The 15,872-nt window shown below is 45.0% G+C and overlaps 2 protein-coding genes across 3 annotated transcripts in view; both read right to left on the reverse strand.

The window, feature by feature from the left end:
* Positions 1–1,291, reverse strand: part of LOC306714296 (insulin receptor substrate 1-B) — a 35,180-nt gene extending 33,889 nt beyond the window's left edge. Inside the window, exon 1 of the mRNA XM_079184283.1 lies at positions 463–1,291. Within this exon, the coding sequence (XP_079040409.1) occupies positions 463–823 (361 nt within the window). The 5' untranslated portion in view covers positions 824–1,291. The remainder of the gene's footprint in view (positions 1–462) is intronic.
* A 2,003-nt stretch (positions 1,292–3,294) lies between these two features.
* On the reverse strand, positions 3,295–13,746 carry agfg2 (ArfGAP with FG repeats 2). 2 transcript variants are annotated; one of them, XM_079184436.1, is made up of 14 exons: positions 13,441–13,746; positions 12,429–12,522; positions 11,152–11,267; positions 9,927–10,071; positions 9,455–9,575; positions 9,244–9,348; positions 8,864–8,896; positions 7,229–7,474; positions 6,176–6,248; positions 6,031–6,074; positions 5,751–5,837; positions 5,371–5,490; positions 4,593–4,663; positions 3,295–4,434 (listed from the first exon to the last, which is right to left on the reverse strand). In XM_079184436.1, exons 1-14 carry the CDS (start codon positions 13,605–13,607, stop codon positions 4,387–4,389), a joined length of 1,470 nt encoding a protein of 489 aa, XP_079040562.1. In that variant the 5' UTR covers positions 13,608–13,746; the 3' UTR covers positions 3,295–4,386. The 2 variants fall into 2 exon arrangements, with proteins under 2 accessions (XP_079040562.1, XP_079040563.1); XM_079184437.1 differs by lacking the exon at positions 8,864–8,896.
* Between the last annotated feature and the right edge of the window lie 2,126 nt (positions 13,747–15,872).

A 15,872-nucleotide genomic window follows, 5' to 3' on the forward strand; every position in this document is an offset into this window, starting at 1 on the left:
CTGGGAGTAAATATCTAGCCTGACACCAGTATGGTAAGGGCTGGTGGTACTGGTTGTGGAGGGGGGGTAAGCTCCACAGCCCGGCTTAAAGGCACGTGTTTACAAACACACACATTCCTCTCGGAGGCCATTCCTAAAGAACTTAAATCTGTTGTTTTTTTTTAAGTGTAAAGCACCACCCAGCTTCAAATGTGTGTACACGGCAATGGAAGAAACAAACTATGTAAACTTGGCTCGGCGAGCTGTAATGGTTTTCAAACAACCCCCCCCCCCCCCCCCCCCCCCCCGTGCACGTTGTCCCAAAAAAAAAAAACACTGGAACGAGACATGTCCCGATCTGCAGTGCGCTTCTTGCCGCTCGAGCTCTGCAAGGCGCTGCCACGTTTCTCCTCGCGCGCAGAGCCTCGGCACTGTACTGGGAGCGTGCGTGCAATGCGTGTGTGCGTGCGCCTCTTGACTTACTTTTGCACTGCAGCTCCACCATGGCCTGGTACCACTCGTCCTGGTCCGCCTCGCTCTCCGCGGCCACCGCGAAGCTCTCGGCCCGCGTGTACAGCACGATCATGTGCTTGTTCTTGGCGTCGGCCCGCTTGTTGATGTTGAAGCACGTCTCGAGCGCCACCGCTTTCTTCGGGACGGGGGCCTTGCCGCGGAATTTCTTCTCGCTCTCGTAGTACTCCAGGCGGGCCGGGCCGTGCTCCGAGGCGGCGCGGAGCACAAAGTACCGCCGGTGCATGGACTTCTGCTTGCGGAGGTAGCCGCTCTTCCGCACGTCCTCGCAGCTCTGGAGGTCGCCCGCCTGGCTCTCCATCCCGCCCGACATCTTTCCTTTAACTCCCTCCCTCCCTCCCCTTAACGTGCACAAACTCTTTTTTTTTAATTTCTCGTGTAGTATTTTCTGCAAGTTTAGAGAGAGAAGATTCAAACGTCCCCCGGTTCCGCTCCCCTCCCTCTCTCCCACATCAACGCAGGCATGTGAGAGGGGAGTTTTGGGGTTTGCTGCTGAGTCCCGGCGGTTGAACCCTGAACCCGGGTTTGTTTGGCGGCTGTCGTTAGTTTTGCTCCTCTTTGGGTTGGTTTGTTTGCAGTCCGACGGACAGGCCGGAGCAAGTTCTCCACACGGGCGAACACATGCGGAGCTCCCCCCCTATACTACTACTGCTGCTGCTGCTGCTGCTCGTGGTTCAAGCGCCGTCTGAGCGGTTTTAATCCCATTTACTGCACATCACACCGCACGGAGTCCGTCCTGCAGCAGTCCGTTTGCCTCTCTCTGTCTGTTTATTTGTCTGTCTGTCCCCCCACCCCTTCCCTGCCCTGCTCGGCTCTGCTCGGCTCCGGTCTTGTGGCTGTGGAGTGGAGAGGAGCGGAGCAGCTACCGTGGAGCGGGACTGTCACTCACCCGCTGTACTAGTACTCTGGAGCGCTGGTGCGTTCACGGACCGAGTCTGGGCTCCGACACGAGAGCATCCGACTCGCCAAGCTGTGTGTCTCCCCCCGCCCTTGCAAGTCAGTGCTTGTCAATGAATTGGATACATAGAGTCAAAACTATAGGACAATTAAATATAACTATAATCTTAACTAAAACTAAAGGAAGAACAAAACAGTGAATCTATAGAGACACAGTTATGTATGTAGAATGTATAAATGTATGTACACTGTTTAAACTATACCACAGAGATCTACAGTAAGATGTTGGATGATGATAACAATAAACTAAAAATCCACACTTGATGAGCAATAATGAACATTACTGGATGAAAAGATGAAACATATTGAATGAATAGAGATGAATGAAAAGTAAGTACATTATGCTTGTAAAGGGGACGAGTCTAATAACTTATAACTATAAAGAGTTTAGTAATAGAAACTGCCCTGGGGTGAATTTTATGGGGGGGGGGGGGGGGCTCTGCTATTTTCACACCACTAAAACAAGATACTCAACTCTGTACATGTTAGACTTCTGGAAAGTACTCTCCAACTGTTGCCTCCGAGTAGCCTTAATCACACACAGCAGACTATAGATTATCTGGAAAGTTTCATTATTTGCAGGAAGATAGCTATAATAGTTTGTGTGTGTTTCACCTACTTTGAGACAAAACACAGGTTTATTTTGAGAAATAAGTCACCATGTTAGCACAATAACATCCAATCATAAATTAGCTTCATCTCCACCAGGTCTTGTTGCTTCCTCTGTCCTTACATTTTCACTTTTTCAGTATTAGTGAAGCTTTGTTTGTGACACCACTGAACTCATTTTTGTACAAATGTATATTTTACAAAATGTAGTCATTTATGTGCTATAATACATTGTAATATAATCTAATTTATGTAATGTAGCTTTTTAATTTCTCTTTGCGTTCTCTGATTTTAATTTCCATTCGCTCTTTTTCAATGTCTACCTGTTTCTTGGGAATTTTAACTGAGTCTCACTCGAGCGACGTTTAATATTTCCTACAGCACGTGAAGGTAGCAACACTTCCAGTGTGTGGAGTAGGATTTCAGTATTGGCTCTGCCAGGAGTTCATCCCGTTCCATTTATTGTTTGTAAAAAATAAAAACCAAACCTCTGCCCTGCATTCATACGTTTTCTACATCAACTCAGCTCTTAAAGCCCTGCAGATTTTGAAATGGAAGCATTACAGTAAATGCAGCAGGAGCTCGCATAGGCTTATTTAAAATCTAGGTTAAACAGTGAAACCAATACACCCTGTGGGAATACAGTCGTTTTGATGTTATTGTTTCCTTAATGCTGCACAAACAGTACATCGAGCTGCTGTGATGTAATACACGAGGCATTTGTAGACGCCACATTTGTGCCACTCAGACTGTCTGAGTGTGATTTTGATCTGTTGTGTGTGTTTTTTTCTCGACTGTCTGGCTGAGCAGTGAAACGTCCATCTCTCACTGTCTGAGAGAAAGCCCATCGAATAATAACCCCAATAACATGCATGTTGTTGATTTACTCTGAATTTTATATGTCAATGAATCTTTTAAAAATGCTCTATTAATAGTCATCCTGAAAGCTGGGTAGGGTTTCTATCTTCGTACTGCACGCTTATGCAGTATGTATGTTGTTATGCAATATGCATCCAAAAGTAACCTTGCGCACGAGGTCAGAGGAGAGTGGGTATCAAGCGCCCTCTGCTGTTTGAAGCAGTCACTACAGCCTTTCAAAATAAGATTTAAAAAGCTTCTATTATGCTCAAGAACTAAGAATGTTTTCTCATTTCATGCTCGTATTTTTGCTTAGGAGACGAGTATAAAAACACATAAAAAGAAACACTCCAAACTGCCTTAAGAAGCAACAAACTGATTTTATGAACATGAATACTTGTCATTACAAAGACACATGAATCTCTCTTTTTCTTTTTGGCAAAATAAGGGAAATGAACTTCGCCTTCAATGACAAACCGGAAAAAAAAGAACAACCGAGAAACATTTTGGTCCGGAACATGAAGCCATGACGTTTATATATATATATATATATATAGATATATACATATATAGATATATAAGTATATATCTATATATATATATATTTAAGTAATTCTGAAATTGCTTGTTTTTTTTTTTACATTCAGTAGTATCTCCTTTTAGCCCTCTAAGCGCATGCAGCCTAGGAAGTGGGGGAAAAAAACATAGATTATCCTGCAAAAGGATGACCTAAAAATAAAAGAATAAAATAAAACAGTGATGAATGCAAACACCACATAGAAAAGCTCATTCACATGCATCAGGAGGCTGTTAAGGCTGTTTATGACCCTCTGTAGAAACTCGTGATGCAGAGTCTCAACCGGCTCTTCCTTTGGACAACTGAGAGACTTTTGTTGTTGTTGTTGTTGTTGTTGTTGTTAAAAACCAGGCTGATGCATTCACTGGCGGGCTGTTTTGTTGCACTTTTTAAGCAGGAGATGAAAGCAAAGTAGCAGCAGCGACATGTATGTGTGTGTCATATATGTGGGTTTCTGCAAAAAAAAGTTTAAAAAAAAAGTAGTTTACTCGTGACTCCCACTGAGCCCTGAGGTTGGCGTCTACCGGCACACTAACACCTTTTGACGTAATGTCACGTGGTACAAACACGGCAGGCGACCTATCTCTCACACACACACACACACACACACACACACACACACACACACATATAATTACATTCACACGTTTTTTTTTGCCTCCTACAAACACGTAAACACAGACAGACAGAGAGAGAGAGCGAGAGAGAGAGAGGGTGTAGATGGGGTGACGTCAAACCCTCCCCTAGAGGGTGACAACACTCCAGAGGCATTGAAATGGCAGCGACTCCTTAAGTTCACTTCTCTCTCGGGTTCCCAGAGGGAGACAAATGGGTGGGTGAAGTAAGGAGAGTGGGAGGGGGGAGGTGGGGGGGAGTCAGATGAAAGGGTTTCGCGACGTCCCTCGACTGGGGTAAACGTTCCCCTGAAAAAGACAAGAGAGGCAAGGGTGAGAAAAAGCGGAGAGAGGACTTTTTACTACACTTCCTGTGAAGAAAAACAAAAATACAAATAAGGCCCTCTGTCTGTTAGTCCCCGTGAAGTGCACTTGGCGCCACTTGTTTCGCGAGGCAGTGAACGCACCGTAAACGGGTTCACCGACATCGGCCGAGGGACTTTGGGCTGAGAGTCGGGCGCAGGGAAGGAGGCGAAGCCTGAAACACACAAAACGGGACAGCTGCTCAGATACTGTATATATCATGATTATTAAATAGAATCATTTAACCTGGCATACAGTAGAAGTAGATTTTATTATATTCTATTCATGGCTCAATGTCTTTTTTCTTTTATGATTATTTAATTTCATATAACTTTTTAATTTGGCTTTTTTTCTTTTTTCTTAGTAGGATAATGATTTATTGCTTTGAAACTAATTACTTTAATTCAAAATTGTACTCGGATCAGTGAAGTGTGTATTTCATTGTTTTATTCAAAACAGGAGGATAACCGTGATAAATTAGGCTTTTGGTCTCACTTGCAGATTGTATTATTATTATTTTACATCTTGTTAAATACTATATTTTATGTGCTTTTAAATACATTTAAGAAGGATCAGTCTCAGTCAGTCCACCACTTTGGTCCAGACTAAAATATCTCAACAACTATTTGGATCGATGGCCATGAAATGTTGTGCAGACATTCCTTTCTCATGTGATTTAGGCGAGTCTGAAGTCCATTTTATGTTTTATAATAAACTTTAATTCACTACGACTGTAATTGATGAACAAATTCAAAACCTCAACACGTTACTGTTAATGAAACCAAAATAGTACATTGACACAATCTTCTCTGCAAATAAGAAGACGGTGTTAAAACACACGAAATAATATGTATATATAACAAATATTTTCAAAAGCTTTACCGTTGGCTTCCTGGTTGCTGGCTGACTCATGGTGAAATGCATTCTGGGTGTGGGGTGCTGGGAAGGAGGCAGACGGAGGAAAGACGGCGGTGGGCGAGGTGACGAATGCACTGGAGTCACCTGGAGAAAAAGAGGCGCCCACACACAGAGATCAGAAACAGCAAAGAGATCCATGTGAAGAGGAATGTTTTTAATCTGCATTTCATACGAAATAGGAATAACAAGACTTTCTACATACAGAATCTGGATTGTATCATTCTGCAAAGTAATCCCATGAACACAAAACCCCCTTTCTCTAAAACGAATGTATAACATGGTAAGAAGTGACCATTCCCCGTAATAAAGAAAGTCAGCAGCAGAGTAACGTCTGAAGGTCTCACCTCCTGATGCGTTGCTGAAGGGGTTACTGGGGGAGAGGGCGACGGGCTGCTGGGAAGCGGAGCTGCAGCTGAATGGGTTTGGGAAATCTGAGACCGGAGAGACGGGGGAGATAATTCACAGTGTGTGTGTGGGGTTAACAGAGTGCATTCCTGTCTATTCAAACCAACACCGCTCTGAGTCACACGGATGCATCCTAATTAGGAGTGTTGGCTTTAAAACATGAGGGACAGAGCGGGGTTAGTAGGGGGGGGATCAATGCGGTTCGTGCTCGGTACCTACTTGCAAAGGTTTGGGAGCCGGACACGGTGTCGACGCCGGGGGAACTGGGGATGGAGAAGCAGAAAAAAAGTCGATCAGATTATGACCTTTAAAAAGGGAGCTGCACACAGCAGGGAATTAAAAAAAGTTTTTTTTTTTCCTCTACCTGGCAGGAGTGGAGCTGGACGAGGGCCTGCTGCCGAAGATGGCGTTGTACTGCGGCGGACCACCAGGTGGAGCTGCGAACAAGCATTTCACACAGACCGTGACTTTAATGAGATCCAGCGCTATTATCTCATGTGAGGAAAGATCCCCCCCCAAAAAAACAAAAGAGGTCAAACAGTTGATCCTCAGCGTGTGAGCCATCAGGAAGAAGGAGAAGCGTTACAAACCTCCCTGAATAAAACAGCGTCTCTGCGCTCAGCTTGAAGTGAATTAAAGAGAGCCGGGGGGGGCAGAAAATCAATAACCGTCCTCAGTCTGAAAGGCAGGGGAGGCCGTGATGAAGGTGGAAAACAACACAGCTTCTTTTAGGAAGCTTCGAAAAGGCTCCTCGCGTGAATCCTATGCATTAAAAACCTCCTCCTCGGTCATTAGACTAATACAGCTGATTTTTTAAATGCATCAACAGGGTCCTTTAAACGACCCGGAGCAAACACAGCGAGTATAATTCAGCTGCTTAAAGCCTCGGCATTCGGTGTGAGGATGTTATGCAACCTTGTTGAGCTGGCAGTGACAATCTGCATCACACACTCCAACTCTCCCTCTCCCTCTCTCTATTACACGGTGGTGGAAGACCGTGCCAGTGCAACAATGTACTCCAATACAAGTACAATTCATCAAAATCTAAATGAAAGTAAAAGCATTTAGGTATTTACAGCAAAATGCACTTAAAAATACTTGTCATGCAGACAAATGGACCTTAAAAAAAAGAATAAAACACAAACTTCTGCTACAAAAATGAGTATTAAAGTTTAGTTTTTTGTGAAATATTGGAAACTTTTTTCACTTTTTGGGACTCAAACCATCGCAGACGTTTAGAGGGCTTATCAATAAGCTTATCATGTGTTTTCATATCTTAAATCTTCAAAGCGCCTTCAAGTGGCGCTACACTGGAGCAGAAGAATAAAGTGCATTCTGCCTTTATTAGCTACATTTCTGACCGATGTAACAGAGAAGAAGGAGCATCTATCTTCCCACAAACTCAAATGGTTCCTACCTGTGACCGCGGGCGGGTCAGTGAAACAGTTGTCCAGATGTGACACCGCAGCGTATCTGTCCTGGGGGTTGGAGCCAGCGACCGGCGCCGTCGTCTGGCCGACACTTCCGGCCTGCTGCTGGGACATAGAGTGGGGCAGAGGCTGCTGATGATGAGGAGGATGGTTCAGACCTCCGAAGTCCACGCTGAGAGACTTGGGGAAGGCCCTGAAGGGCCCCGAGGTCCCCGAAGCCGATACCGTACGACCTGAGGAAACCAGACTGAGCTTCAGTGCAAAGACAGAGGAGGAGAGCTGTCGCAATTCCCCAAAACTAACGTACACACAACTAATTCAACAGGTTTGTATAAAGTAAAAGTACGTCTAGAGCTAAAGATACTTAATCCCGGTGATACTAGTCATTAAGAGGTAGAATAATCTAACTACATCAAGTGACGACAGGGATGAAAAGTCCCTAAAGTGCCCTAAAACGCCATGTCAACTGTGTTAACTCCACCTGCTCAGGAAGATCATGTGATCCGATCGAAAGCTGCTAAACAGCTGCTAAATGGACCCTGAGGTGAGCTTGCTAATCAAGGAATACTATGTGGTTACATCACGCTTAATACAGATCAATTCATGGGCTTTAATCTGATTATATGATAGCACATGTTGTACCATTGTAGAAATCAAGTTATCATTCACATGGGACAAAAAGAAAAGGAAAAGAAAGTCATAAAAACAAAGCGGTTGCTCTCATGCTATTTGGACATGTCCATGCTACGAGGCTCGTCAAATGCAGGATTAGCACAGCAACGACTTCTCGGATCGCTTGTCAAAGCGCCAACCACGAAAAATACAATTGTTAGATGGTAACAAAGGCAGGAAAGTCACGTCTTTGCAGGTCGCAAGCTTTCCACAAACATTAGCCACAAAGCATGCTAGCATCAGCCAAAAGTGTTAGCACGGGGATACACATAAAAAAGGTTTTTAATTTATCTAAATCCAGCTTGTCGCTCTCTATCAGTGGAGGAGTCGGTGACAGAAACCAGACCAGACTTGACTTGATACAGATTATCTGAAGGTTTAACGCATGCTAAAGCCAGCTGCATGTTTTTGGGATGTGATCATACACTCCACTCCACTTTTTGGGCCTCCAGATAGGACCCATCTTTGCAAACGTGCCTGAGCTTCCTGGAATACTTTGGGGATGTCAGTGTGTATCGTGGGATTACAGCCGTGTCCTACATACTCTTCAAGTGCCTCAACGCCAACTAGGTGTGAAAATATCAGCAGCAGCCTAAAAATAGCATAACTTTAAACTTGTGTGGGTGTTTTTTTCCCCCTCTGTGTGTCTCCTTGACCCTCCCAGCCTTCAGATGTGGCTTTTGAAGTGGTGAAGCCTGACCGATGGAGAAAAATATCGACCCCAAACTGCAGCGCGTGACGCCGGCCAGCCACGACGAATAGATGGCAAGAGTGCTGCGTCTTCTCTCAGACCGCCGCTAACACGAAGCCCGGGATTCGCGAGGCAAGGTCGGCACCAGCATGACCCGCAGACGGGCCATTTTCTCACGAGTGATACGCTTGGGTATGAGCTTATCGATCGCAGCCATTCAGCACACATTCAAATGCAGCAGGTCGGTGCCGCCTCTTACCTAAAGTGAAGTGGTTTTTGAAAGAGCTACTGGCTACGAGGTCGTGGGAGGGGGAGATAAGAGAGACAAAAGAGAGAGAGAGAGAGGGAGGGAGTTAAGGGAGGAGAGAGAGAAAGACCTGTTGAGTATTGGTAAAGCAACCCAGTGTGCTAAGATGATGACATGATATGGTACACAACAAAAACCACTGTCAAGGTGCAACAGCAGGAGGAATAACGGGGAGAATAGTGCTTTTTCAGGGACTATTTTTAGTGGCGGATTAATATAAACCTGGTGTAATCTCTCTCCTGTAGTCTTTTTTCCATTTCTACGAATGTATGTATTGATTTATGTGGATTTTGTTAAAGTTGGAAGGATTGTAAAACAAGGGGAGGACACACCTGAGGGGCGCGGGAGGGCGGGGAAGGAGGGCACGTGGCTCTGAGCCCCCAGCGCCGACGACAGCGAGCCCGGCCGCTGCCTCTCTATCCCGCACAGGGTGGGATCTACAGCGGAGACAAGGACAAAAATAGGGTGAAGGGATCGATATCGCCGCTCGGTTCTGAAAAATATCAGCTCCCCCTGATGAAGATGGACTCCCCCCCCCCCGACCTTTCAGGGTGGGGTCCCTGAAGCTTTGGGAGCGCGACGGCCGAGCGGTGAACACGTCCGTCCGCATGTCGGCGGGCGAGATGGCGGGAGCTCGATCCCACGACGGCAGCTGGGACTGAGACTGGCGGGCAAGAGATGAGAGGACAGACAAAGAAGCAGATGGGAGGGTAGAAAGAAAAAAACACAAAGGCAGAAGAAGTGAGTCTCTTTCATGCTTTCTCAATAATTCATAAGCAGCGGCTTTGATGTGGAGGCTACCTGGCCCTCTAGCTGTCCGGACCATGAGTCTCTCTGCCGCAGTGTGGAAGCAAATTCAGGTCCTTTCCTCACCCTCTATTCTCTTTCTTTTTTTAAACTACTTTGTCTTCTTTCACTTCCTCTTTTTTTTCTGCCTCACCCACCCGCTTTCTCTCTCGCATCTCCCCCCTCCCTCCCCATTACAGGCACAATTATGACACATTCAGCCTCTCACCAGTGGCCTTGTGGACCTGGCGTTGAGAGGCAGGTTGTGGGAGGGGACCTGGTTGGTTAGGGGACCATGGGAGGGGGGCACTGCCTGGACCCCCGGGCTCCAGGGACCCTCCACATCCCTCCGGTTCTTACTTTTGGAAAAATGCCTGAAAGAGAGAGGTTATTTAGTGCCGTTCTGTGGTGACTGACTGGACATTAAGTCAGTTATCCACCGATCAAAGACCATGATTAGGAAGGCTCGGAGCTAAACACAAAACAATGTTCTTTTGTCCCCAGCATGAAAGCTGCTCTTATCCGTGAGCTAATCTTTCTGAGTGGGCGTCTCCACTTCATTCAGCGAATGTCTACATTTGGAACAAACATCATTAGTTGTTGTTTGGATCTAATTTGCCCCGTTAGAGCTGAAAACAACTAAAAGAAAAATCCATCCGTCACAATTTTTTGAGAATTGATTCATCTTCAAAAAAAAAATGGTTTCCAAGAGTCCACAGTCATGCTCTGTACTCAGGCACAGCGGTGCTATGAGCTAAATGCTAATGTCAGCATGCTAACATGCTAACTTTACTTGTTTTATTGCAATTTTTCCGACATACAATGTAGCTCAAAATCCGCCTTTAGCTTAGTGGTCAAATGGCCGTGGTGTAGTTCGTTTATAGCCTAACGTTAGCTTTTTACTTCTAGTGATCGCACTCATGCTTCAAAAATCCTAATTTGTGACGATCATGCTGAATAAAACGTGCAAGTGTCAAAAATATTTGTTTGCCACAGAGCTTCTTTTTTTTGGAGGGGAAACCAGTGCGACGCTAACTTCCTGTTGGCTTACAAAAATACATCATCTCTGCGGCAATCTAGTCGCTCATTATCCAAAGATCTGAACAAATGAGATGAAATGCTACATGAAAAATTAGCATAGCTTTATGCTAATGTCTATGCAAGTCATCTTAACACGCTGGTGTAAAGAATGTATGATGTTACCATCGTTGGCATCTTAGTTTATTGTGTAAGCAGGCTGACATTTGCTAATTAGCACTAAAGTCACAGCTGAGGTTGAGGGAATTCATCCTCTGGGGACAACGAAAAGTTCACCCGTAGTTGGCCCCTTGTGCTCTGGTAACTTGTGATGAGGGTTTTTCGCTGTTTCCTGATATTTTATACAGCAAATCATGAAGAGATAATCTAATTAATGCTACGGCCTGGTGACATTAGCATGGGACCAACGTTCTCACCACTTTTTCTTCTCGTATTTGTCCTGCAGGAACTCTTTGAACTTCTGAGAGTCCTTCATGTCGGAGCAGCCGTCCGTCTTTGGGTCAAACACGCACAACCAAGTCCTCCTCCCGACCTGAACGCACACATTTTGAGAACAATTAAAATCCGGCACAGTTTTTGCAGGTCATGCAGCGCTGCAGAAGGGCCGAGTCTAATTCATTCTTTAGTCTCTGAGAATCTCTCACAAACAGATTGTTCTTATCAGCTCAAGTTCAAGAGTGTTGCAAATATTACTGCCTACGAATCATAACCGGCCGATCACGATGATGTGGAGAAAAAGCTCTGCCTCTCCTCACATTGTACTTAACACACACACACACACACACACACACACACACACACACACACACACACACACACACACACACACACACACACACACACACACACACACACACACACACACACACACACACACACACACACATTCTGGCCCACAGCGAGCTCATAAAAACGTAAAAACGGTCAGCACTCATCTTGATAAGCCTGAAACACTTCAGTGTTTTGTTGTGTGATAAAAGCTCAGCAGTGAGTGCTGCCCACACCGGTTGTTCCCAAAATGGGTAATTAAAAACACCACATAAAAAAATTATAATAATAAATTTGGGGGAAAAAAAGATATTGATATTTGACAACTTCAAATGACTATTTTGATAATTGATTAATTGTTTATGTCATATTTTTTCACAGCTTCTCAGCTTCATATTTTCTGTTTTACGAGATAGTAATTCCGAATTTTAGACTGTTTATCAGACAAAAGAAGAAATTATTTGCAGCCCCAATCTGCTGATAATCAATTGATTGTATTAAACAAACGTTTTACAAATATCCCTTAAATTATTTTATTGACATTTCAATTTATTTTATTGGGATCAAGATTATGCGCTGAGCGGGGACATTTTACAGTTGATGAAGAAGTGCCCTGGTTTCGAAAGGTTTGGCCTATACACACACACACACACACACACACACACACACACACAGGAAATAGATCGTGGTTTGGGTGGGACCAGAGAGTGCCGGTCCTTTTGTTTCTTGGCAGTAGCATTCTTCCCCAAAAAAACCCAGAAAAAAAACAAAGCCCGACCACAAAGCCTGGTTCATAAGGGACGTTTCATATTCCAGAGAATCAGAAAGTCAGTTTGAAACCTGAACACATTTCTGTCTATAGGTGCATCAAGCTCTGCCTGCAGGCCCCAACCCGAAGCCTCCAGATTTAGGGAACATCACTCACCTCGTTGCCATGGTTTTGGAGGAATTCCACTTCCTGTTGGGAGAAGGTTGTCATGGAGATGGACTTGACTCTATGGGGAGGGTTGAGGCCTCTCCTGGGAGAGATGGAGAGAGGAGTTAGGAGTCAAAACTAAGGAAAGCGTGCAGCGATTCCTCGCCTCTGAGACACGACGAAGGGGGGGGGGGGGGCAAGAGTAGGTGTCAGAGGAGACATGTTGACAAGTGACCGTGGATTTAAGGGTGCCTTGTGACAGAGAAACATGTGGTTTCAGGAACCGTACGCCTCTTATTATCTCCATGCCCGGTGCACAAAGTGTGACAACTGCTGTGCATGTGCATGTGCAGGATTGCGCAATAACGCTCAAGTGTTGAAACAGTCTTCCTGTGTGAGAGAGAGAGAGAGAGAGAGTGTGTGGGACTACTAGGCAGAACATGCAGAACAGAATGTGACAGCACACACATATATATATATATATATATATATATATATATATATATACACACACCCACACTGGAGAGGAGCCTAGAGAGAGAGAGAGAGAGAGAGAGAGAGAGAGAGAGAGAGAGAGAGGAGGGAGGGAGGGGGGTCGTGTCAAACCTGCACCATGACGAAATGAAACGTAACTCAGAGCTGGAAAATGACCAACTAGCGATCTGTCGTTTATGAAGCTGTTGGAAGACACGCACGAGAGAGAGCGAGAGAGAGAGATGGAGAGAGAGAGAGAGAGAGAGAGAGAGAGAGAGACTGCGTAAATTAATTTGAGCGCACAACCTCGGCTGTTGCACCACACCAACACTCCCCGATAACGCAGAGAAATAAGAGAATAACACTGTTAATCCGGCTCTAGGGTGGTGCATGGTGCAATCTCAGGCCTGGTACTTTTACTCTTATCACTATCTGGTTCTGTCCTCACACTGATGCTTAAATGTGCCGTAAATGAACCCGTGGAGGAGGAGGAGGCGCGGCTGGGCCCCCCCCCCCCCCTCCCTCTCCCACCCCCCTCTTCACTCACAGCATTCCGGAGCACGACGTGCAGACGAAGCTGCCCGCCGTGATGTCGGTGTAAGTCACCCCGGGCTGGCTGCACTCGAAGCAGTGTTTGTTTACTCCGGACTGGGCCAGCTCCCGGACCTTGCGGGCGCAGATCTCCTGGTTGTCCCGGTGCTTTCGGTTCGACATTGTATTCCTCCGGTACCCGGTGTTCGTGAAGCCGGTGAACACCCCTCCGCCCCTAAATCCACCTCCTGCGTCGCTACATGGAGCGCTTCACGCCCGCATTATGGAGACGCTTTTTATGCGGCTTCACCCCAACGCAAAAGGCAACACACATAGAGGAGAGAGAGGCGCGTCAAGTCCGACAGATAGAGCTGCGCGCACACGCAGGAAAGGCTGCGGATGTCTTTCAAAATAAAAGCAAAGCAAATAAAAAAAACAACAGGTGATGCTTTAGGTAACGGTCAATTTGACTTTTATGGTTTGCCTGTTTCTTTAAAAATCAGCCACTGGTTATCTCATCAAACCGTTATCGGTCAAAGTGTTTCCCGCTATCTCTGTATGTTCTGTGAATCAGCGTTTAAACATCAATTTGACATAAAGAGGAAAAAATGACAAATCTCTCAGTTTTTTAAAAATAATTAATGTCTTGAAGATTGAACATTATTTAAAAAGAAAACGAACTAAAGACAAGGCCCAGCTGTTTTTTTGAGCTTTTCAAGCTTGAACTGTTTTTGGACCTCACCAATCAAGAAGATCAAGTTGAAAGCTTCTTCGCTCGTACTAATCTTCTGAATCTTATATTCATTCATTTATTTGTATTTGTTTGTTTATCTAAGAATATGTCTGCCTGCATTGATTGAATATGCATATTTATGACCAGAACTGGCTGCTTTATGTAATACCAATGCTGGATTTACAAAACAAGCCCCAGACCCTCAAGGGCCCTGAAGGCCTCGGGTTGTCTGTGTATTGTGTACTAACTGGTATACTTTGTGGTCACTTAACCAATTAGCTAATTGTTCTGGTAATATGCACCACTAAAACACAATAGTATCTTAAAGTGGCTCCAACATTTTTACCTAATCATGATATTTGTCTTGCAGAGTGATCCTGAGTTAAAATCTAGTTGTGAAGGATCTTTTTTTTAATTATTTCTGACATGACAGGAAAGGAGGGGAGAGAGCGATGGTGAATAACATGCAACAAAAGTTCCTTGGCCGGACGTGAACCCAGGATGTTGGTCAGCGGTTTATGTTGCCTTAACCCATAACTCACCAGGGTGTTCCCAAAATGTAGCTTTAGTAGATTTAAAAAAAATCTAATTTATATTAGAGGTAGCTTACATGGTGCATATTGTGAAACAGGTTTGTGTTTGATCATAGGGATAATAGGGGCCAACAAGTCTCCTGAGCAGGTTAATCAGTTTGATAGGCCTACAGTTGATTTTCTGTTGATTTTTATTTTATTGTCATGGGTATGGGTGATTAGCCAAGCCTGTACTGGGCTGTGAAAAGTCACTTTTGGGAGAAAAGGTGATTTAGGTTTCCACATTTTCTCCAAATAGGTATGCGTCGTTTTCAAACAAGCTCCCAAGGTGTCGATGCCAGCCAGGCTTTTATTTTGAAAAACTGTTGATAGCTGAAATTCTGTGTGTTTTGACACTTGGACAAACGCGCAGGGAATCTCCTGTCAAAGACAAACAACAAGCTGTCGAGCAGCCAAGTTTCACGTCGTCCCAGAACCCTTTTAAATACTCTTAGTCTATCAGAGCCGACTGTCTGTCCCTAGAGTCTGGTGCCGCTGCGCTCTCCGTGTGCGCCATATACGCACACGCCCCCCCCCCCCCCCCCGTTTATTTATTTCTTTTGGCGCAGCGCTGCGCTCCTGACGCTCCAGCGCGCTCTGAAGGGGACAGGTTTTTTTTAGGCAGCTTATAAGGGCAGCTGGGAAAGGCCTCTATTAGTAGCCTACATTTAAAGTTCATTAAAAAGTTGATTCAGATTCCTCATGAAGAGTTTGTGGGCTACAGTTTGTTTCGTTTTCATAAACGTGTTTTTCTTGGTCACATTCCCACAAATCTCTGCCAATCATTATAAATACAGGTTATTGCGAAATCTCTTTGTCCTCAGAGAACATCCCCGGACTATTTATTTTGTTGAAGCAACTTAGCAACACAACAGACTTCACTACGCCCTTTCCGTGACGTCTAGTGTGTCACATCTGAGATTTATTCTCACTGGCACTCAGACCGAGGCAGTCCGACCAGTGCGGTGGTCAGTGAAGGCATCACGGCGCTCTGAGCCTCTGAGAGGTACACTAACAGAGAAATAAAAAAGAGCATGTGCAACATGAACTCAAAGTGAAGGAAAACAATCTATCTGACAATTTTCAGATGAGCTGCAGTGACTGTTAATGACCAGCAGGGGGGGTGGGGCACATACTAAGATA

The sequence above is a fragment of the Pholis gunnellus genome, assembly GCF_910591455.1.
Source record: "Pholis gunnellus genome assembly, chromosome: 23".
Taxonomy (NCBI): Eukaryota; Metazoa; Chordata; class Actinopteri; order Perciformes; family Pholidae; genus Pholis; species Pholis gunnellus.